The 24,788-nt window shown below is 44.7% G+C and overlaps 2 protein-coding genes across 12 annotated transcripts in view; one reads left to right on the top strand and one right to left on the bottom strand.

Annotated features, from left to right (window-relative positions):
- Positions 1 to 7,882, bottom strand: part of vsir (V-set immunoregulatory receptor) — a 58,595-nt gene extending 50,713 nt beyond the window's left edge. Inside the window, exon 1 of the mRNA XM_069885569.1 lies at positions 7,657 to 7,882. Coding sequence (XP_069741670.1) covers positions 7,657 to 7,732 — 76 coding nt within the window. The 5' untranslated portion in view covers positions 7,733 to 7,882. The remainder of the gene's footprint in view (positions 1 to 7,656) is intronic.
- Positions 1 to 24,788, top strand: part of cdh23 (cadherin-related 23) — an 874,975-nt gene that overhangs the window by 735,751 nt on the left and 114,436 nt on the right. Inside the window, exons 1-2 of one of the 11 annotated variants that reach the window (XM_069885563.1) lie at positions 2,356 to 2,408; positions 5,596 to 5,653. The exons of the other annotated variants lie outside the window; for them this stretch is intronic. Of the exons in view, the coding sequence (XP_069741664.1) occupies positions 5,651 to 5,653 (3 nt within the window). The 5' untranslated portion in view covers positions 2,356 to 2,408; positions 5,596 to 5,650. Of the gene's footprint in view, positions 1 to 2,355; positions 2,409 to 5,595; positions 5,654 to 24,788 lie in introns of those variants that run through there. 11 annotated transcript variants of the gene reach the window in all.

Here is a 24,788-nt window from a genome sequence, read left to right as displayed (position 1 = left end):
ATGATTGTATGTTTATTAACAACAAGCCCTTTTCTCTCATTTCAAGAACCACAATGTTATTACAATATAATCAGATGATCTTTGAGAGCAATCTGGTATTTTCCTTGCATTAAGATGTGACGAATTCCTTCACTGTTGCTCACCAAGTAGAACTAACAGCAGATACTATGATACCACTGATAAGAACACTACCTCAAGTGACTGCAAATAGCCTCATGCTCAAAATCATGCTCAAATAGTCCTCCATTCATTGGAGTTTTTCAGAGAAATTTCCCTGCCTTTGTCAGAAGAAGTGATTGTCATTTTTCTTTGGTCCCCTCATTAAATAGATGCTTTTCCCTGAGTAAATTAACTCGAACCATGTCACTCAACCTCGGGCAGCAACCTCCTTTGAAGAAGACTGCAGAGCCCACCTCACTGACAAAAGACAAAGGAGGAAAAACCCAACACCCAACCCCAACCAACCAATTTTCCCTTGCAACCGCTGCAACCGTGTCTGCCTGTCCCGCATCGGACTTGTCAGCCACAAACGAGCCTGCAGCTGACATGGACATTTACCCCTCCATAAATCTTCGTCCATGAAGCCAAGCCAAAGAGAGAGAAGACTCGGAATACACCCATGACTGTGTCGCCAGGCACAATTCCAACGCCATCTATGTTTGCTGAATACGCCACTGATGGTAATATATCTTTACCTCCTGTGGATGCTGTGAGACCAGTTGAGTTCCTCCAGCATTTCTGCGTTTTTAACTACAATCAGTGTCTTTTAAAAAAAACCTTTTGAACAGTGTTGCCATCCAATTTCTTTGTCATACCATTAAAAATGAGTCACTGGTGGATTTTTTAAACTAACAAAGTTAGTTTTCCTACTAAGTGGTTCGTCCTGATTTTGTTTTAAATTTTCCCTGACCACTCGAGTTTTCTTGGTTCACAGGGATTCTCTCAGCCTGAGTCATTTGGCCAAGGTTTTAAAATATTTCAAACAAAACTGCTTGGATTGATTGGCAGGTTTGGTTTCAAAGGGAAATTGGAGAGATAATCAAGGGAAGTTACAAATGCACAGGGGTCTGGGCAGAGAGTGGGCAGAGGCCCAATGAGTTGAAGGGCCTCACCTTAACAGTTTTCTGTGTGGGTGTGTGCATGTACGTGTGTGTGCATGTGAGTCTGTGTATGCAGGTGTGCGCGCGTATGCCTGGGTGCATGTTCATGTCTACAGGTATGTGCATCTGTTTTTGTGAGCATGGGCCTTTGCATATGTGTCATCTCGTTATACTCGAAATCATTCCTGACAAGATTTATTTTTTAAATGTGACTCACTGCTTAAAATAATTACTCATATCTCCCGTGAATAACTTCCAGGAAGTTACAACATGAGCTTGTTTAGTTTGCCACTGCTTGTTCCTTGGGCTCAAAATCAGTGATGGCCCACTGAGTTTGCTCTGCCATTCTAATCATGAGCTGATCCATTTTCTCACTCAGCCCCACTCCCCAGCCTTCTCCCCGTAACCCTTAACGCTCTGACTGATCGATACCTGCCTTAAATACACCTAATGACCTTGCTTCCACAGCCACCTGTGGCATCAATTTCGGCAGACTCATGACCCTTTACCTCAAGAAATTTTTCCACATCTCTGTTTTAAATTGATGCCCTTTTATCCTGAAGTTTTGCCATCTTGTCCTAGACTCCCCTACCATCCTTGCCACATCTACTCTGTCCAGGCCTTTCTGCATTCAAAATGCCTCAATGTGTTTCCCCCCCCCCCCCCCACCAAGTAGGCCCAAAGTGTCACTCTTCAGGCCCATTGACTACCTTATTCTGTGATTCAAATCCACCTTCATTCTTTCATTGTTGTAATGGGTTTGGGTGGGGAGATGCGGATAAGGAAACATTGCAGTGACATGGAGTCAAATAGACAACACCAGACTATTTAAAACTCTCTTTTTGTATTTAATGTTTATCGTTCCTCTGTAGGAATTCTTCCTATGATTGTAGATTACCAAGCTGTTTTACTCCTAATGATGTCACCTCTGCCAATACTGTCATGGACATCTATGATAGATGGTTAGATAAACGAGAACAAGGGCTCAGCACAGGTGCAAGGTCTTCACCAATACCCCAGCAATCTCTTCTCCTGCAGTCATCTGGGGTGCATCATGTCTGGCCTTGGGAACATGTTGATCTGAGTATTTTAAAAAGATTGAGGGCTTCCTTTCTTAACCTTGACATGCTCCACCACATTAGTCTGCTCCACACTGACCTCACGTACTTCCTGTGCATTTCTTTACTTCACTTTGTTCCTGACCATCAGAGAGAAGTTTTCTTCTGGTCATCTAAGATTGCTGGGACATCTGCAGAATAGGCAATAACCTAGTCACCTCAGAAAGCCATCATGGGGAGCTCCCAGCTGGTAAGTACACCATAGCTTGACAGTTTGGTCATAACATTAAGGAAATGAATATCTAGCCAAATGAATCACCAGAAGTTTGCTATTCATCTCTCCTTTTTCCCAGGGCAGGAATAACAAACACCAGAGGACATGTGTACAAAATGAAGGGAGAGAAGTTTAGGGGAGACCTCGGGTGTAACTTTTTTTTACACAGGGAGTTGTGGGTCTTTGGAATGCCTTTGCCTGGGATAGAGTTGGAGGCTGAAACATTAGGGGCATTTAAGAGACTCCTATAGGCACATGGATGGAAGAAGAATAGAGGGGTAGGGTGGATTTAGTATCTTTTCTAAAGAATATATGGGTCAACACAACATTGTGGGCTGAAAGGCCTATACTGTGCTGTTGTGTTTTATGTTCTATAAGTTGAGTGTGTCCAACTAGTGGAGACAAAAAAAATATGCAAGGATGCAACCTTCTCAAGTACACATACTGGAGAAAATTACTTACAGCATCTGCTAAATCAGCACCAGACTGGTGAGGATATACGAATTCAGTCTCTTTTCAATAGCTCAAGATTCTTATTTTGCCATGTAATAAAAACAGGTGTTATATTACATAAAATTGCCTTTAGTCTGCCACAAGGCAGTCAAAGATTCATCATCCACAGAAATTCCCTCCTGCCCCAACAGTACAAGATAAAGAGAAGTAAAAGGGAGTCCCTTCAGAGTCATTGAGTGTCCGTGGATTCGCCTCCAGTGCTCCCACAGCCACACAGGCATCAGTGTAAAACCATCGGCAACCCAAGCTTCAGATCCAAACCTGCAACGCAATTAGGAAGCCTTCAATAGTCTCGTCACCCCCTCACATCCCAGTTCCGATACCTGGTACCCCTTCAGCCAGTCTCCAGCCGTCTGGAGCCTGTTGTGAGTCCTTTGGCCAGGTCACCTGCAACTCACAGCCTGTGTGAGTTCCTCGCCTCGGGAAACCCAACAGCCTGCCACCTGTGTGCTCTTCAGCCGCAGATCACCTCACTGGTCCACCACCATGGTCACCATCCCATAGCTCGTTTCCTGAGCTTCTCCTTTTCAAATGGCAGGGGCAGGGGTTCCCTATTTTCTGGTGCCTTGTGCCAATCCTCTGATTCCGTGGAGTTTGCAGCGCCACGAGGCTGCTACCCAACAGAGTCGCTGCCATCAGGGGTGCAGACCCCGTGGTCAAAGATTTTGCAATGAACCTCCATCGGTTCCTTCAACAGACTGTATAAAGCCCATACAGAGCCATCAGTATTTTGACTCGGCAGTAGAATCCTGCGGAGGAGTGCTATGTCTCCGCTTTCCCTCTCACCACGGGTCTGCACCAGCAGCAGCATTTCCGTTGCTCCAACACCGCCATGATTTTCTTATCTGTGGTGACCACTGTCTGAGGATGTCAGAGCACGAGCCCAGACCACAATGGAAAAGACATTATACAGGCATAACTTAAGGGCCGAGAAACGTACACGGTGTAATTGTGTCATACATTGAAAGCAACCTCCACACTTTTCCTTTGTCCAGTATGTTCAACACAGATTGAATTTGTTGAAAAAGCAAGAAATGTTAGAAGGTGTTAGGGACTGCTTACGACATTCAAAATGAATTACTGAGGGAAGATCGCCAGTGTATTTAATATGCTTTGTGGGCCAGCCCAGAATCCATGGTTCAGGAACTAAACAAGTTCCGCTACAAGGCCAATCACATTGACTTTGGCCCTCTGTGCAATGCAGGTTCATGCACCCTTTGAATTTTCTAGTCCTAGATTTCCATCCATTGCAAATTCTTCTGGGTGGATGCTCTTCATGAAACAAAAAGAAAGACCAAAATACACCATTATAACAGTGCAATGAGGTGAACTGGAGCTGGAAGGGCTCAGATCCGAAATGGGAATATACCTTATGGATGCTGTGAGACACATTGAGTTCCTCCGGCATTTTTGCATCCTTAAGGTAGTCCAAGGCACTTCATGGACTATTTTAAATTAAATTTTAAATTCAGACATACAGCATGGTAACAAGCCCTTTCGGCCTACCAGCCCGTGCCACCCAATTACTCCTAATAGACCTACACCCTGTTTATGTTTTGAAGGATGGGAGGAAACCAGAGCCCCTGGAGAAAACTCACACATACACAGGGAGAACATAGAAATTCCTTACAGACAAGATTCGAAACCTGGTCCCAATCGCTGGCATTATAACAGCATTGCGCTAACCAGCACCCCAACTATGTTATTGGGGAAAAGTAGGTAGGTGAAGTGGAGTCCACTGTTACACTTCAATTATTTTGAAGTGTAATGCCCATTATTTTGGCATTAATACACACAATTTGTCACAGAACCAACAAAGACATGACAGGGCAGTTAAATAGAAGCTTGGCCAAACTTAATAGAACAGTGAGATGGAAAGATTTGGTGAAGCCCAAGTTGCCCATCTTGGCAACTTATGGCACACACTTCAGTGAAGTGTTGGAAATCTGGCATGAATGAAATGCAAAATTGACCAACATGTCAAATATTGGCATAATTGTTCAATGGATTTTCAAAGCCCATGGATGTTTTTTGTCCATTGTGGCATCTAAATTTAAATTTTGACATAAGCACGGTAATAGGCCCTTTCAGCCCACAAGCCCAAGTCGTCCAATTAACCTACAATCCCGGTACATTTTTGAAGGGTGGGAGCCAACTGGAGCTCCTGGAGAAAACCCATGCAGACACGGGGAGAATGCACAAACTCCTTACAGTCAGTGCGGGATTCAGAGCCTGGTCCCGATTGCCAGCGCTGTAACAACGTTTCGCTAACCACTGCACTAACCTTCCCACCCCACCAATCTCCTCAACAAGTTAGCAAGTGCAGATGGCAACTCCCATGGCTGCATTTATTCAGCTTGTGTGTCCCACAGATCACATTGGTTTCTTCCTGCCTGAAACACGAATGTGTAATTTTGAAACACATTTGTGTCTGTCCATTCTTCTTGTCCGAAAAGAAGGATCTGAACCGTGACCGGATCACAGATCGAGAAACAAACTGCAGTGTTTCAGAATGTTGTAATAAATGACAAGTTCTTGATCCCTTGCCAGAGTCTGTTCTTTAAGAGGGTGAATAAGCTTTTTGTTTTCAAATTCTGATGTACCTTTCAAGTTACTGCTGCCGAATATAATTCCAAAGTTCTTTTTCCAGATTTAATTCTCTATGCCAGCACTGAGTTACAAGCAACTTCAGAGAAACAGAGAACATGGTGAGCAGGATGTTCTTTGTCTTGTAGGTGTGTGCGGGGACAAAAACAGAGGAGCTGACACATTGCCACCTTTTTGCAGATATGACTCAGTTACTCAGAGCTCTGCTTTAATCTGTTGCACTTCATAAACATGTGAAGAGATGAGAAGGACTTATTCTATGCTTTATCTACCAAGAGAACTGGGCAACAGGTAGCAAATTATTACAGAAAAATCCCCGCTATCCGCACACACTGGAGAATGTGGATGCCGGATATGCAAATTTTCTGGTTGCCTGAGACTCACTCTTAATATGCCTAATGCAAAATTCACTTTAATCAGTTAATTCCTGTCACTTACAAAATTTAAATTTAAATTTGAACCCCAGTTGCTGGCGCTGTAACAGCGTTGCACGCACCACTGTGCTAAGCATGCCACCATCATAATTAACCCCCCCCCCCCCAACAAGTTTACGGATAAAGCCTTACTAATAAACTTAATACAAATAAAGGTAATGCCTCTCACTAGGTTATTAGGCAGGGATAGACACTTTGGGAGAGCATCATTAACCAGCTCTTCATCCTGGGCACCACCATTTTATTCAAATAAATCTTTATTGAAACTTTATTCAAATAGCTGCTGCGGGCGGGGCACGACCAAGGCACTCCACTGGCTGAACGTTTACTCCCATCTTCACCAAGGAGTTGTGTGTTACTTTTAAAATTTTAAACTTTTGTTTACACTTTTATTTAACTTTATTTATTTCCTCAATTTTTATTTGCCAGTTGCTTGAGGTTACAGTTTGATTGAATTCTGACTAACAGGGATTTTACTGCACAACTATTCAATAGAGCCTGTATTATCGACTAACTTCCTTTAACACAGAGCAGAACTAATATACCTTTCCTCACTTCTTTCACATGCCCAGAATGGAATTATTTTACAGCCAAAATTGTTTAATGATAACGCTCATGATTTTGCACGTTAGCAACAATGTAATGATGAGGAATTCCTTTCAATGTTGGTTTGCATACAACCACTGGCCAGGAACTCTTCAAAATAGTGATGTGGGCCTTTAATTGCACTACTGACAATAACACAAGGGATGCAAGTTTTGTTGCACCATTCAAATGGCCATCAACACATTGGATGCTCAAAATTGCACCAGTAATGCACTACCCCTCCCCACCCCCAAATACTTCACTGGGTCTCTGCAGTGTTGCAGCCTGCTGACTCGGAGATAGGAGTGACATTGTTGACAGTAAAGGGAAAGGCACCTCTAATGTAAATATTAGGAACAATGGTTAAACTCTCCCATAAGCCTGGAGTAAAATAAAGTTACTCTGGTTGTACATTTGTACAATTTGTACATTTGTACATTTGTACTCTGGTTGTACATTTGTGCCTGCTCGCAGGCACCAGTCTGCAGAACAAAATAAAAAGGATTCCTTGCTTTAATTAACTTTTGAATGAGGTGGGAATGAGTGTGCTGTCCTGACTGTGGTCATTTTGACAGCTAAAACAATGAAGAATGGCAGAATGTAACGAACAGTGCCACTTTCATGAGGTGTGTGTCAAAGAGTTGCATTGTGAAAGAAGCAATCTGAAAATTTTGCAGAGTACAGCTGTTTGGCTTAATCTGCATTCACCTGTCGCAACAACTGTGTGAAGAACAAGAGGATAAGAATTTCAGGAACTTAGTGGCTTTGGTCAGAGTCTGCATTAACTTTGCCTGGTCTTTAAATTTAAAGGTCTTTTAAAATTGCTCCTTCCTTCCATTCAGTAGCAGATGGATCTCACAATGAGAACTTGCATGTTTTTCTTGGAAAACCAGAATATGGTTTTGAACAATTTCACTGGTCTTATAAAAACAATGCCACAAATTGTTAAAATAAATGATAGAAGACCTTCAGATCGGTAGCAAGATTATGTCAAATTTGCTATTGCACTTGGAACTAACACCATAAGAAGTATTTTTAATCATATCCAACAAAGTGCAGTCTTGATTTTCCACTATCTTTCTTACCTTTTGTAACTGTACTGAGAAGTAGCATAACAGTCCAGGCTTGGGGCTGAGAGGTTATCCTGTTTTGAACATCCATTTTAATGTTCTTCTTTTGCCAGACTTAATCTTCTTTCATCTGCTAACTTCCTCGTCTATGTTTACGAGAGAGAGAATGAGAAATCCTTGGTGATGTTTACTGCAAGAGCTTTAAGCGTTGACTTCAAGCCAGAGTGTGCGAGAGAGTCTTTATCTTATAGGCTGTATCATTGTGGAAGGAAACTTGAAACCACTAATTTGCATGAGGCGAACTCGGATGTTTTAATTGGTTCAGGCTTTAGTATCTGGCGTCCCCATTACTATGAACAGACAGTGCTTTATAAGAATTTATAAGCAAGACAGAAGCACCCTGCTGCTTATTCCCAACTCCTGGCTAACTGCTCCTCCAAAGTCCCAAACAGTTCAAGGAATACACATGGCAGTTCCAGGAAAGTCGACTGTCTCATACCAAGATCTGAGCCATGCATTCAGTTCCTTGATCTTGCTTCTTCCATCTTGATTTTAAATTCAGAATCAGAATTGATTGACATGAGCATGTCACAAAATTTGTTTTATGGCAGTATCACATTGCAAATATTTATATAAGCCACCTAACAAAATAAATAAAAATAACGCATGAGAAGTAAGGCAGCATCTGCGGTTCATTGATTATTCAGGAATATGATGGCAGTGGGGAAGAAGCTGAGTGCTCAGCTTGTTCCTTATCCCCGATGGTAGCAGAGGTAAGAGGGCAAGGCCTGGGTGGTGGTGGGTGGGGGTGGGGGGGTGGTCTTTGAGGATAGAGGCTGCTTTTTTAAGACACCACTCCTTGTAGATGTTCTTGAAGGAGTGAAGGCTGGTGCCTGTGATGTAGCAGGCAGAGTTATCAACCCTCTGGAGTTTTTTCCTGTCCTGAGTGATGGCAGCTCCATACAAGACAGCGATGGAACCAGCCAGAATGCTCTTTATGGTCGACCTCTAGAAGTTTGTCTGTCTTCAGTGACATACCAAATCTCCTCAAACTCCTCATAGTGAGTCTTCAAATTTAGACAAGTCTGTGCCACCCAAATACCCCAATTAACCTACAACCTCCCAGTATGTTTTGAATGGTGGGGGGAAACCGGAGCTCCCAGAGAATACCCATGCAGACACGAAGACCGTACAAATTCCTTACAGACAGTGCTGGATTTGAACCCGAAGTGATCATCTTTGTGGTTTACATTTTAACATTTAGATCCTAATTATTCACATTCCTTCAACAGATCCCCATTCTTTGTCCAATGCCATTGAATCCCACAGCAACCTGATCTTTCATCTCCCACTCCAGTGGGCCAGCCTGAAGAGCCATTGCCTCCCACTGCCAGATATCAGGTTCAATCACTGACCTATCTGGATGGAATGAACACAATCTCCCTCTGGGTTCACTGAGGGTGCTCAGAATTCTTCCCAAATCCCAAAGACATGCTGAGTGACAGGTTAATTGACTCCTGCAAATTGTCTCCAGTGTGTAGGTGAGTGGTGGAATTAATGAGCAAGTGAGAAGAAGAAAGAAAATGAGAGTAATGTGGGATTTGTGTAAATAGGTGGCTGGCAGAGTTTCAGTCAGCTGACTCTCCACTCACTGTATTCCTTTATAAACTCTCCTGCCTGAGGAGACTGCCCTTCTCATCTGACAAACTATTATTCTGCCTGGTCCCATTGACCTGCACCCAGTCTATAGTTCTCCAGATCCCTCCCATCCATGTACCTGTCTAAATTTTTCTTCGATGTGAAAATTGAGCCTGCATTCACCAATTCATCCGGTAGCTTGTTCCACACTCTGTGTGATGAAGTTCCCCTAAGCATTTACCCTTTCACCCTTAACCCATGCCCTCTGGTTTGTATCTCACCTAACCTAGTGGAAAAAACCGATTCTGTCTGTTCCCCTCATAATTTTCTGTACATCTATCAAATCTCCTCTCTTTCTTCCATGCTTCAGGGAATAAAGTACTAACCTGTTTAACTTTTCCATGTAACTGGGTTTCTGAAGTCCTGGCAACATCCTAGTAAATCTTCTTCATCTCCACTACATTCCTTTCAACCCCTAGCTGAGATGGCTTTTTGTGCTGTGATCTTTGAGGTTCTTTTACCTGGCCTGCATTCATTCTCTGCCCTCATCCACACAGCTACAAGAATCTGGTACTTGTTACTTCAGGACTGAGGTTCATCCAGTGCTTCCTTCTGGATGCCCCGACATGCTCCAGTTGTCATCGCATTCTCTTTCCTTCTTGATGATCCGTCCTATATTTCTGCATCTAAAAAGTGTGTCTGTCTTCGAGACAAAGGTGCCCAGATAACTTCCTGTCTCTCTGTAAAACAAGGAAATCTGCAGACGCTGCAATTGTAGTAAATGCAAACAAAAAGTGCTAGTGAAACTCAGCAGCTCCCACAGACTGAGACCACCACAAAATTGAGGAACAACACCTCATTTTCCAAATGGACAGTCTTAATATTGACTTCTCTGGCTTTCGTTAAACACACCTCCCCCCTCCCACCATCCTGCTTTCCCCGTCGCCTTTCCCTATCCCTCCATTCCGTCTCTTTTCACACAAACATGGTAAATTCTTATTTCGTCCCCTATCATATCCAATTAATACCTTTTGTGGGTCTGGATTCCTCCCCCATTTTCTGAGATTTCCTGCTTCTGGCTTATTCCTTGAAACATTGGCAAGTTATCTTTGTCTCCTATGGCCTCTGAAATGACCAGCCGAGTTCCTCCAGCATTTCTGTGTGCTTTTATTACAATCACAGTGTCTGCAGACTTTCGTGTTTCACTTGGTTCAGCACAAGGTCTGAATCTTGGACTGCAGCTCATCAACGTGCCACCAGTGTTCCTCGAGCTCAAACACTGTGAATCACAATCAATCCCAATAATTTTTGTGAAACACACAAGTCTGCAGATGCTGTGACTGTCGTCCAAACATAGAAGTACCGGAGGAATGCAGCGACCATGGGAGATAAAGATATATTACTTCATCTGCCTTTCTCCACCACTTGCACATCTGTCCTCGCCCCCTCTGCCACCACGTGCAATAAGGACAGGATTCCCCTTGTACTCACCCTACCACCACACCAGCACACTCCACCACATGTAGTCCTCCACTATTTCCACCACCTACTACATGATTCCAACAGCAGACACGTATTCCCCTCTAACACAAGGACCACTCCCTCCCTCATCTATTCCACTGTTACCACCAATCACCTCATTGCTACTCCTGTGACCTCAGGAGGTGCTCCACTTGCCCCCAGACCTCCTCCCTTGCCATCATTTTGCCACAAACAGTCCTTTCGCATGAAGCAACACCTGTGAATTTTCAGGGGTCATCTACTGAATCTGGTGCTCCCATTTGTAGTCTCCTCTACATCAGAGAGACTGGAGACAGACTGGTAGAGAGCCTCAGCTCTACTGCCCCAATTCATTTCCCCATCTCATTCCTTTGCTGACATGGTTGTCCATAGTTTCATGCACTGCCAGACTGAAATCACCTGAAAACTGAAGGAACAATCTCTTTTCTCTGGGCACCTTCAACTTGATGGCATTAGCATCATCTTCTTTGGTTTCCATTAAACCCCTCCCCCAACTTCTTCCCCATCTCCTTTTCTCTAGTACACACTTTCTCTCCCTCTTCCCTTTTCCATCTGTCACCTTTCACAGAGCCAGAATCAATTCTGCCTTTCTTTCTATCATATTCAATGAATATGAAAGCCATGAAAGACCCCAACAACGAAGACGCTGTTTACATCCGGTACCGCACGGATGGCAGTCTCTTCAATCTGAGGCGCCTGCAAGCTCACACCAAGACACAAGAGAAACTTGTCCGTGAACTACTCTTTGCAGACGATGCCGCTTTAGTTGCCCATTCAGAGCCAGCTCTTCAGCGCTTGACGTCCTGCTTTGCGGAAACTGCCAAAATGTTTGGCCTGGAAGTCAGCCTGAAGAAAACTGAGGTCCTCCATCAGCCAGCTCCCCACCATGACTACCAGCCCCCCCACATCTCCATCGGGCACACAAAACTCAAAACGGTCAACCAGTTTACCTATCTCGGCTGCACCATTTCATCAGATGCAAGGATCGACAATGAGATAGACAACAGACTCGCCAAGGCAAATAGCGCCTTTGGAAGACTACACAAAAGAGTCTGGAAAAACAACCAACTGAAAAACCTCACAAAGATAAGCGTATACAGAGCCGTTGTCATACCCACACTCCTGTTCGGCTCCGAATCATGGGTCCTCTACCGGCACCACCTACGGCTCCTAGAACGCTTCCACCAGCGTTGTCTCCGCTCCATCCTCAACATCCATTGGAGCGCTTTCATCCCTAACGTCGAAATACTCGAGATGGCAGAGGTCGACAGCATCGAGTCCACGCTGCTGAAGATCCAGCTGCGCTGGATGGGTCACGTCTCCAGAATGGAGGACCATCGCCTTCCCAAGATCGTGTTATATGGCGAGCTCTCCACTGGCCACCGTGACAGAGGTGCACCAAAGAAAAGGTACAAGGACTGCCTAAAGAAATCTCTTGGTGCCTGCCACATTGACCACCGCCAGTGGGCTGATAACGCCTCAAACCGTGCATCTTGGCGCCTCACAGTTTGGCGGGCAGCAACCTCCTTTGAAGAAGACCGCAGAGCCCACCTCACTGACAAAAGGCAAAGGAGGAAAAACCCAACACCCAACCCCAACCAACCAATTTTCCCCTGCAACCGCTGCAACCGTGTCTGCCTGTCCCGCATCGGACTTGTCAGCCACAAACGAGCCTGCAGCTGACGTGGACTTTTTACCCCCTCCATAAATCTTCGTCCGCGAAGCCAAGCCAAAGACAGATTCAATGAACACCTTTTGTCTGTTGGTCTGGACTCCTCCCTTCCCATTCTTCCCACCTATCTTTCCTCAGCCTTTAATCCAGATGCCTCCATATTCCACCTTGAAGAAGGGCTCAGCCCCGAAACATCAGTAATATCTCCACCTCCTATGGACACTACGAGATCGGCTGAATATTGCAAAATTTCTGTGTTCCCAATAATTTTTCTCAACTCTCAAAACTAATGATTATAAGCCTAATGTCATATACATTGTACAATAGTCCTAAGCACCAAAATCCTTACTTGCTGCTGACAAACAGGTACTTCGTAAACTAAAAAATACAATAGTATACTTAATTGAATTATAAAGAGACAAGTTGTTCAAATTGTGGTGTTACAGCAGTCCATGATGAATAATGCAAACAGAGGAGCTCAAGAGCCTAATAGCTGTTGGAAAGAAACTGTTCTTGAACCTAAAGATCCTGTCTTCAGGATAACTGTAGGTAGCAGTGAGAAGAGATTGTGACCATGATTATGGGGGTCCTTGTTGAGGCAGCGCCTCACATAGATGCATCCAGTGGATGGGTGGTTGGAGCTTGTGGTGGGCCTTGTTAATTTCTGGAATGTTTTTATTTAAATTTTGCAGTACGGCAACAGGTCATTTCAGCCCATTTAGACCCAATTGACCAACAACCCCTGGTATGTTTCGAAAGGTGGGAGGAAACCGGAGCCCCCAGGGAAAACTCACGCAGACATGGGGAGCACGTAGAAACTCCTCACAGAAAGCATGGGATTTGAACCCGGGTCCCAGTTGCTGGAGCTGTAACAGCGTTTCTGAGCACTCAGAACAACCAAACCAGGATGTGATGCCACCAGCCAGTGTACTTTTCACAGCGCGCCTGTGGACGTTTGGTGGAGGAGGCCAAATTTCCTCAGACTACACGGGAAATAGATGTGCCTTCCTCATGGGTTGTCTCACTGTGGGATATCCCGAGGGGTCTTCCCTTTCAAAGTGAGCAGCAGAGGCCTTGAGTTAGACCGGGTGAGATGTATCGCCATTAATGATGCAAAGATAAAGATACGTAATCAAAGTTTCGGCAAGGTATGAGCAAAATGTATGCAGCACCCAACCAAAATAGTGTTCAGGCACCTGTCTATTTTTTGCTCATACCTTGATGAAGGGCTCAAGCCCAAAACATTGGTTATACGTCTTTACCTTTGCTAGGTAAAGGACACTTGGACCTGCTGAGTTTCTCCGGCATCGTGTTTTTACTGCAGACTTTCCTGTTCTACTCCTCATAGTTAATGATACTCCCTTATGAGATGTGATGGTATGCAAGCCCTGGTCCAGACTAGTCTCTCTGTCTTCGTGATGGCCTTCCAGAGGTGGTACTTGATCTTTCTGTAGATCTCGGAACCTCCTGGTCTAAATACCACAGATCCGATCTTCGACATTTTGCGGTTTTCTTGGTTCTTCCATGCCTTCTGATCAGGAAGTGCCCAGTTAGTCTCAGCGTTTTTCAATAAAGTCCACGACTACAGTGGCCATATTCATCCAGATCCACTGTTAAGTCCTTGAACGTTCAAAACATCATCCATGTCTCTCACGGGATATTTATTTAATTTAGTAAACAAGCTTGACTGAAGTCCTTTGTTCACTGAATTTAATACTGAATAGATAAGGCACTCACAAGACCCAGTATGAAGAAGATCCAGACCTTTAGCTGGTCTGAAAGATTTACTATCCCAGGTATGGGTCCCTTTGTGTAACCTTCATTGGCCACTGTGTAGAGGGTCATGTTTGACATTTTATGTCACTGCAATTTAAAAGTACAAGGTTAAGAGAAACTCAGCTTAAAAAAAAAATGAGCACAAGATTTGGGACATCATGTCACAGTTGCCAAAACGTTGGTTAGACCACATTTGGAGTATTGCCTATAGATTTTGTCACCGTTCTCTCGGAAGGATGTGATTAATCGAGAAAAATGTCAGAAAAATTAGGGAAGGTGTCGTCTGAACTGGAGGGTTTGAGTTAGAAAGAGAGGGCTTCAGCCTGGGCCTGCTTCCTCTGGAGGCTGAAGCCTGATCTTACAGAGATTTATAAAATTATCAGGTAGATAGTCCCAGCCTTTTCCCCAATATAGAGGAGTCTAAAGGGCATAGGTTTAAGGTGAGAGGGAATTATTTCAAGGGATCTGAATGGGAAGCGTGTCCACAAAGAGAGTGGTGGGTATGGGGAATGAGCTGACAGAGTCAGTGATGGAGTCAGGAGCAGTTAAAATGCTTAAAAAACATTTGGACAGGCCTTGGACAAGAAAGGTTGAGAGAGATGTGACAAACACAGACAATGAGTCTTGTTTAAATCAGTGCCTTGGTCGGGATGAATGATTTGGGCTGAAGGGTCTGTATAACTCTGATTCTGAAAATAAATGTGAAATAAAAATAAAATGGATTCCATCAAACATGTGAGAGGTCGTCCTTGAACAACCGAAGACTCAGGAAAAATCTGGGGAGTTGGCAACAGAAAATGAGCAAGGGTTCATGGGAGCGTTGGCCAAATGACACTTGCTGAGGTGTGAAAATGGAGAAGATGGCACTTTGCAGAAATGCTGAGATCCCAGTGTTCAGGGCTGAAGATTCTCTTTCCAAGATCTGCATCATCTGGTGGACCGTGGAATGCGATCAGTGATCTCCTGGTTCATCCACTGCTTCACCCATTCGTTTATTGATTCTTCCTTTGACATTTTAATACCTTGTGCCTTTCTTGAATCAAAAACTGAAGTGGCTGTTCTAACATCAATCTGGTGATCCAGTTCTATGTTTGGGAATTGCCCCTTCATTCAGTCCTTTTATACTTATGAAGTGAAACACAGTCTGCACGCAATAATCCAACGCGGGCTACCTCCCATATTGAATTCCTTGACCTCCCGAGTTCCTCCAGCAGGTATGTTCTCTGCTTCTGTTCTTTCTCTTTTGCTGTTGGCCCTGTCTCTCTAGAATGGCTACCTTTACCTTTCTCACTTCAGGTCCATCGTAGGGCTGACCTAGACTGCACAGCTTGCACCGTGCAACACAACCACTGGAGACATTTTAATTAGAGGAGCAACACCTAACATTCTGTCTGGGCACATTTCAACTGGATGGCTTTAACATCGACTTCTCTGGTTTCTGCTCACCAAGAGTTAATACATCAGGAGCAGTGACGGTGTTGGTGGGGGGGGGGGGGGGGGGAGGGCAAGGAAAGGTCAATGGAGACAACAGTGTGCTCTGATATACCTATGTCAATTAAAGGACTAGAGCAAGTGTGTGGCCTTGCTTGTGGGTGGGTCCAGGAGGCAGCAGATCTAAGTTGAAGGATGCCAGTAGGTGCAGAAACTCACCTACCAGGGGTTAAGATGGGCAAGAAACATGAATATTGAAGTCTCTGAGAATCAGAACTCAGTCAAACTTTTGCATGGTGTTCGAGAGGAAGTCGACAAATTGTTTTTTTATAAAAATGACTCCGACGGGATAAAGCGTTGATGATATAGTTACAGATTAAGTCTTTCAGGTGGTCTGGGTTTCTGCTGTGACCGTCGTAACACTGGCTGTGACTGCGGCCCAGCGATGAGGTCCTGAGCAGTCTGGGGTGCCTGTGTGCAGTCGTCGGCGTTGGGCTGCTGGGTATGCGGTGACAACTCTGGCACGCCCTCTCTTAGGGGTGAGGTAATGTGCCATGGCCCAGGTGCATTGTGGGTGACTGGGGATGGGGTGGGGTGGGTTGGTCTCCAGAGCCCTTGAGGATGCCAGATCCATAATGGAGACAGTTTCCACATGTACATCAGGATAGGCCACGTATTGGAGGTTGGCATGGAGGAGGTGGACCCTTTTGACCAGAGGGTTGGACATGGCTCCTCACATGCTTCGGAGTAGAATGGCCCTGGGGACATCAGCCATGCTGGCAGTGTGGTCCCTGTCACACATTTCCTAGGAAAGAAAAGCATACGTTCATGTGGGATGGCATTCGGCATTCGTGGCAGTACATAGGAGGGACCTGATAGAATGGAGCATCTCTGGGAGGACCTCTTGCCAGTGGGAGACTGGAGGGCTAAGAGGATGGTCTTCCTGACCGTGGCATTTTCCCATTCTATCTGCCCATTCCCCCTGGGTTTGCAGCTGGTGGTTCTGCTCGTGGCAGTGCCTCGTGCAAGCAGGTACTGGTGCAGGTCGTCGCTCATAATTGAGGACCTCCGGTCACTATGAATTTGTTGGGGAAGCTGAACAGAGTGAAGAGCCTGCGCAGGGCCTTAATGACTGTGGCAGTTGTCATGTCGGCAGGGGATGGCAAATGGAAAACGCAAGTACTCATCAATAACATTGAGGAAGTACCTATTGCGGTCCGAGGAGAGCAGGGGTCCTTTGAAGTTGACACTCAGGTGTTCAAAGGGGCGAGTGGCCTTTATCAAGTGCACTCTGTCTGGCCGGCAGAAGTGTGGTCTGCACTTGGTGCAGACCTGGCAGTTTTTGGTCATTGACCTGATCTCCTCAATGGAGTACAACAGGTTGTGGGCTTTGGAGAAGTGAAAGAACCTGGTAACTCTGGGGTGGCAGAGGTCATTGTAAAGGGTTTATAAGCAGTCAATCTGTATGCTGGCACAGGTTCCGCAGGATAGGCCATCAGGGGGCTCGTTGAATTTCCCAGGCTGGTACAAAATATTGGAATTGGAGGTGGACAGTTCAATTCTCTATCTCAATATCTTGTCGTTCTTGATTTTACTTCACTGCTGAATGATTGAACATGAACACAACTGCACATTGGTCAGTTAGGAGGGTAAATCATTTACCGGCCAGGTAGTGTCTCGTGCCGCACTGCCTCGGCAATGGCTTGGGCCTTCTTCTCGACAGAGGAGTGTTGAATTTCGGGGCCCAGGAGGACATGGGAAAAGAAAGTAACTGGTCTGTCCTCCTGAGGCCCTGTCTTGGCACTATGTCATCTACTTTTAGTGGCGACAGATTTACAGTCGGAGGTGAGATTGGTGAATAGCGGTGGAGGGGTGATTTTGAGTGTGGAGAGTCCGCAAATCATGCGCAATGAGCGACTGGGTTGCTGGGTGGGGGGGAAAGTGGTTGCTGATAGGTAGGTGGGCTACAGTGGGTGATTACAGACAGTGGGAGGTGTATGGGGTCTTTCATACTCCATCGTCATGCTTTGAAGGTTACATTGAAAATCCAGTTCCAGTAGTATGGCAACGCAGAGATGTGGCATCACCAAAAGTTTATTGTCCTTGCCCCGCACAGTCAGAGTCACTATATAGTAGTCGCAGACCTCTGCTGGATGTGACTTTAAGGCCAAGTAGACCTTTTGGTTTACTGGCCTTACCACAAGGGAGTAGTGCTGCACCGTATCAGGGTAAATGAAGCTCTCCGTGCTCCCACTATCGAACAGGTAACTCATCACGTGGCCGTTAACCTGATTGTCCATCAATGATCTGGTGAGCTGATGCGGGTTGTCCTGGTTGAGTGTGATGGAGGCCAGTGTTGGATCGTGGAAAGATCACATCTAGATCTAGAAGATGGCAGTGTGCAAGTTGGCAGCCCACATGCAGAGCTGCTGGATCCCAAAGATGGTGCCCCCCCCCACGGCTCGCACGTGGCACTGCTAACGCCCGGCGATAGTGGCATCCAAGATGGCAGTTCCCACAATCCATACACAGTGCTGTTGGGAAGGGAATTGGATCCACACACATTTGTATAGTGTCCCTTCTTCTTGCAGCTGCAGTAGATTATGTCTTTCGCCGGGCAGCATTTCCCTGGGTGCTTCCCATGCCACAGAAGTAGCACTTTGGTTGCTCCCTGAGTACAGTGGTCACAGTCAGGTCGCTGATGGAACATGCTGATGATGGTGGTGGGTGCTCAAGGAGTACTGCTACCGTGGACGGATCGCTAGTGGAGTGAGAGGGCAGCGGCACATCCCAAGATGGCGACAGCTGGGGCAACCATGAGGCGGCTGCATTTTCAGTTGAGTTGGTTCTATATTCCACCTCCAGCGTATCTGTCAGCTCAAATGCTCTCCAGAGGCTGAGGTCACCTTGCTCCTTTAGTCTTTGGTGGATGTAATTCAAATTGGTCCCTGAGGCATAGACATCCCTGATCAGGTCCTCCGTGTGCCTCGCGGTCGTCATGGCCCCACATCCTCAGGCCCTTCCATGGGTTTGCAGGACTCAGAGTTACTCGGCATTCGACTCCCAAGGTCGTTGCTTTCGGGTCACCTGGTGATGCCTGGCGTGGACTTCATTAATCTTTCACTGGTACTGGGCCTTTAGAAGGTCCATAGCCTCCTAAGATGAAGTGGTGTCCCTGATCATCGAGTACACCAGGGGCCGACTCAGGAGTGCAGTACCTTTAATCTGACCACACGATGGCTGAAGATGCTGGCAGGAATGCCTCGAAACAGCGTCACCAGAGTTCAAAGTTGGTCGATGCCTCAGGTGATTGAGGGTCGATCTCCAGCTTCTCTGGCTTCAGTATCTGCTCCATTATAAAAACTATAGCGAATAAAATTCATGTACCAATTCTTTATTCACTATATAACGAAGGCACATCCACACTGTTTGACTGTCCTGAATTGGGAGAGGGCTGTGGAACAGTCACCTTTATTCAGGAGTCTATGGGAGGACCCACAGATACAGTCGGCCAGTGGGGGTGCCCAAACATGAATGATGACTGATGTGAATTCTTAGCTTTATTAACTGGTTGATCTGTTGACCATGAATGCTGCAATGCAAGCAGGCTGCAGGTCTTGCTGAAGTTGCCTTTAAAAGAAGCACTTCATGGTGTTTGGAGGAAGTGGAAAGAGTTTCATTTTGAGATTTTGAAATATTTGCTATGTGGCAAACTCTTTTCATGTAATTGTTACTGAATTCAACCATCAGAAGATGAGAGGAATAGCATTGGAGCATGAGGGGTATTGATTAGACCAGGGGAAGGGAAACTTTTTAAACCATCGACCTCTTCATGGAATCCTTGATCTCTCATCGACTCCCCAAGCATGTAAAATAAATGAATTTATCAACAGTTCATTTTCTCTATAGCCTAGACATTTATCGATTCTTTGGATAGAACCATCGACCCCCAGGGGTCAATATAGACCTCTTTTCCGAACCCTGGATTAGACCTTTTTCTCAACAGAACTTTTATGATTATTCATTTATGAGTTGAGTGTTATATGCAAGATGAGCATTTTCTACCCCACCAGCCTCCGTCTCCAACATATCATCCTCTGCTCTTTCTGCTACCAACTACGTGATCCCACCAGCAGACACATATTCCCTTCTCCTCCCCTCTCCACCTTCTGCAGGGACCACACCCTCCATGACTCCTTCGCCAACTCTTCCTTTCCCACCAATCTCTCCCTTGGCATCCACCCCTGTGTCTGCAGGAGGTGGTCCATTTGAGCCCACACCATTCAGGGCCTGAACAGTCCAGTCCTTTCAAGTGAAGCCTTACTCTGCTTGTGAATCTGCGGGGGTCAACTATTGCATCTGGTACTCCTGTTGTGGTCTCCTCTCCATCAGAGAGACTGGACGCAAACTGGGAGATCGATTTGTTGAGCACCTCGGCTTTGTCCACTGCAATAGCGGGGATCTCCTAGTGCCCCCCCCACCCCCCCAATTTAAATTTCCCGTCTCATTCCTTTGCTGACATATCTGATCATGGGCTCATGCACTGCCAGACTGAGACCACCTACACATCGAAAAAACAACACCTCTTCTTCTCTCTGGGCATCCTCCAACTGGATGGCATTTACATCGACTTCTCCGATTATCATTAACCTCCTCCCCCCCCCCACCCAATCGCTCCACATCTCCTTTCCTCTAACTTTTCCCTGTCTCCTTTTCTCCAGCTCTGCATTCACAGAGTTAACCATCCCCCCCTCCCCTATCAATTCTCACCTTTCCCCCCCCTTTTTTTCCTTTTAGTCTGCACTCCTGCCCCTGCCTTTTCTTTCCTTCTCCTCAGAATTTTAATTCAGGTGCCTGTCTGCTTTTCACTCACCCCTTGAAGTGGGGCTCAGGCCCGAAACATCAGTAATATATCTTTACCTCCAGTCGACGCACTGAATTCCTCCAGCATTTCTGTATTTTTATTTACAACCATTGAACCTAGTGGTTTGCTTGCCTGTTTTTGAATTGGCCTTGAGTTGATACAAATCCAAATGTATATTGACAGCAATTTCCTTCCCTGAAGACCATTATGTGTGTGTATTTTTTATATAAAACAAGTTCATTGCTTTATTGGTCTTTGTGATTAATATGAAATGTTGATGCCATTAGTGGGTTGGGTCCAAGATTGTGACTCCCTCTCCAATTCTGATCCCCCAATGATCACTGGATCGTACTCCTCTGGTTTTCCCTTCCTGAAGTCAACAATCAGCAACTTGGTTTTGGTGACATTGAGTGTGAGGTTGTTGTTTGCATTCTGATGTACCATCAATAGTTCACAAAAGGCTGAGTCATGAAGCAATCAGGCTTTTAATAGCTAAAGACTGGAACATTATTAAACAACCATCCACCATCCAGAGCAAAAAACTAGGGGCTATGGGCAGGATTGGTCTTGGGAGGCATGTCCAGTCAATAGCAGCCACTCATGGTGTAGCAATTTACCACATGAACCATTAGGCCAAGTTTTCAATCTCCCTCCTGTATGCTGACTCATCACCCCTTTTAATGCTACCCACTACCATGGTATCATCAGCGAATTTGTAGATGACGTACCATGCCACACAGTCATAGGTGAAAAGGCAAGTAGACTGAGGGCAAAGAACACAGCCCTGTCATGCTCTGGTACTGATGGAGATTGTGGAGGAGATGTTCTTACCAATCCTCAATGATTGTGGACTGGAGGTGAGGAAATCCAAGGTCCAATTACATATTGGCACCTTCCTCTGTGATTGCAGGAGTGTGTTGATGCCCACGTCTTGGAGGTTGCGGATTAATTTTGAGGGGATGATGGTCTTGAATTCCAAACTGTTAAAGAGCTTCCTGATATATGCATCTTTGTTCACTCTTTGAATTCAATGACAGTGATTGTTCCATGGAAACCGAATATAGTGATACCAAGCTTATAACCTTAAGATAGTCATTTCAGGAGATATCAGGATGGGACTTGCAGATTAACATCATGTAGTCATGGTTGAAATGAAGAAAGTAGACCAAGAATTAGAGAATCAATAGAAAAAATTATCTGTTTTAGCAAAATTGATTCAGAGATAAATATTAGTCACGTTATCTGTTTTCTGAAGTATTTCACATCGACCTGAAAGGCAGATAACTGTGTATCATCGTATTTGAAAGTCCATGCCTCCAACAGTGGAGTACACCCTGCACTGAGAAGCTTGGCCAAAATGTTTGTGCATGGGCCTCTGGTGTTGGATTTGAACTCACAACCTTGAAGTCAAGAGATACTAACTGGGTCATTGCTGAGATGATGAGCCCCTCTCTCATTGCCACAAATTGTGTTTATGTTTTGGGTTTATATGAATAGCCACAATGGTTTTGAATGATAGGTCTATTTTTACTGAATGTGCACACGGTCATCCAGTTGAAACAGCCTTATCTCTGTAGATCTTTTGCAGCCATTACTGGCAGACTACTTTCCATTTTAACTTCTTTCGCCCACCCTCTGACTCCACCCTTCAAGCTGTGACAGGCAAGGCCAGACTGGCTGAGAAAATGATCTGAATTGGTAATTATATGTGAGTCAGTTTGTCCTTCTTAAAGTGTTGGCTCTTTAACCCCAACATGATTGCAAATAATTGCCCTCATTTTGACTATTCATGTTGATTTGTGTTGGTGAGAGTCTTGTGGCACCGATACCTCTTTTCTGATGGAAGCAGCGAGAACTGAGTGTAAGCTGGGTGGTGTGGGTCTTTGATGTTTGCTGCTGCCCTCCAACGGCAGGGCTTTAGAAATGAGTGGGTAACCTTAGTGCTCAAGGGAGAGGCAGAGAGAAACGCATGGGTTGCAGAAATATTTCTGACAGTGGAACTTGCAGGCAAAAAACAGTTTTCATTCTCTGATCTTTGAGAGCAGTTTCCTATTTACTGTATTACTATGAGATTCAGCTCTTCCCCACTGAGAGCCATTTCAGAAAGTTCTTAAAAGATAAACTGGCTGTCCACGTGTACCTCTCTGCCACCATGGCATATCACAGACAAACATTGATTAGCCAGTGCTGCTTCCCTCAATGTAGCGAATATTCTGAACTTCAGTTGAGGTTCGAAGCTCAGCTTTACCTGCCTCATCAGATGGGAATAGATTGAGCCTCTTCTACTTCACTGAAACCCTTGTTATTCTGAATTTAAGCAACTGATAGCCTCAATCAACTGGCAAAAAAATTGAGGAAAATAAATGGGTAAAATATTCAAAAGTTTAAAATTGGCACACCTCACCATTAGTCCACCAAACCACCCAATCTTAATCATTCAGAAAGTTCACTTATCCTGAATCTATCGATCCCCATAGGGCCAGATATCAGGGGTTTTGCTGTATTTGGTATGATTGTAACTGAATTTGTATCTCACCTGTTTCTTTCCCACACTGTCTGAAAATAATCGGTCTCTGCCTTGCATACACACCACATCCAAGCTCTTCCAGTACAGTAAGTGCGATGGCATCTATCCATGCCACAGAAAGTTGCCCAGGAATGCCCTGTCTGCCAAATTATCACCTGATCAATCGCTTCTCAGTCCTCAGAAAAGTGACTGGTGGTGTCAGCTGATGACATTCTCAACCTGCACCAATTTATTAATAACACTGGATAATGAAGATTTTGCTTCCTAAACACTTTTGGGTATATCTTATGAATTTTGGGCTGCCGATCATAGAAGAAATCACCTTAAAACATTTTTTTAGATATAAGCTATTTTTGTGGCTTCATTCCATATTTTAAGTCAACTTCAAGCATACAAAATCATGAAGTACAACATGTCATTGAAAATTCATTTTCTGCATTCACACTTGGATCCTTCCCTGCTGATCTTGGTGCAGTCAGTGACGAACATGGTAAAATGTTTCACCAGGCAATTGCAACGACGGAAAAGTGGTATCAGGGTGATTGGAATCCATCCATGCTGGACAGTGACATGAGAGGCATCAGATGCTGAGTACAAATGAAAATCAGCAGCAAAACGTTTTTAGGTCAGTTGAACTAACACAATGTGTGAGCACCATTATGCGATCAAACGTACTAAATTCTAAATTAAATAAAAGTTGATTTAATGTTTATCCAACTTCCTACTTGAGACAACAAATCTGAAATTATCTTTGTGTTCAACTTGAAGTTATCTATCATAATCCCTAATTTTTCTTTCAAGAAGCAAACTTTTTGAAAAAAGCTGTTGCCCAGTGTAAGCTGCCATAAAAGCTGACACTGTAAAGGTGTTGCTCTAACCACAACACCAGCCATGCTGCCCCTATTCCCCGGTTTGGCTGGGAATTTTCGTTGCAGGCCTCCTCATAATATTGGTCTAAGAATGGATCAAACAGCTGAATTTCAGCAAAAAAAGTGAAAGTCACATGAAGAAAGTGCTTGGCTGAGTGTGATATCATTAAACTTTGTTTGGATATCAGGGGTAAAACATTCTAATAGGTGAACTATATGCACAAAGGAAGATGGTCAGTTATCCTATACCCAGTATATATCTACAGGAGTTGTGATATCCCGGACTCAACAATCTCCAGTTTCTTCATCAATTGGCCAGCATGGTTGGCATAACAGTTAGCGCATCGCCCACAATTGGGATTGGGGTTTGAATCCCACGCTATCTGTAAGGGTTCCAGTTTCCTCCCACCATTCAAAACATTCTGGGGGTTGTTGGTTAATTGGATGTAAATTGGGTGGCACAGACTCGTGTTACCGTGCTGAATGTCTCAATTGAAATTTTAAAAAACCTTCTGTTTATCTTAAGTAACAGACTTGTCTGTGATTGATTGTAGTTCATTAGGCAATTCAACAACATCCAGGCAGAATAAGCAGTACATAAGTGAGAAGTGATGCATTTTGCAAGGTCACACTTCAAGGCTGAGTACAGGGTTAATCTAGGATTGTGGAAGAACAGAGGGACCTTGGGATCTAAATGCATAGATCTCTCAAGGTCGCCATGTAAGTTGATAGGACAGTTAAGAAGGACTATTGGCAGGGTTGGCCAAACTTGCTTGATGTAAGACCCATACACCATAAACTTCAGAGGTTTGAGAGCCACATGAAAAAATACATACATATTTTTACACT

Source organism: Narcine bancroftii, chromosome 6, assembly GCF_036971445.1.
Source record: "Narcine bancroftii isolate sNarBan1 chromosome 6, sNarBan1.hap1, whole genome shotgun sequence".
Lineage (NCBI taxonomy): Eukaryota > Metazoa > Chordata > Chondrichthyes > Torpediniformes > Narcinidae > Narcine > Narcine bancroftii.
Note: the sequence above shows the minus strand (reverse complement) of the source record. Positions and strands in the feature narration are given on the sequence as shown.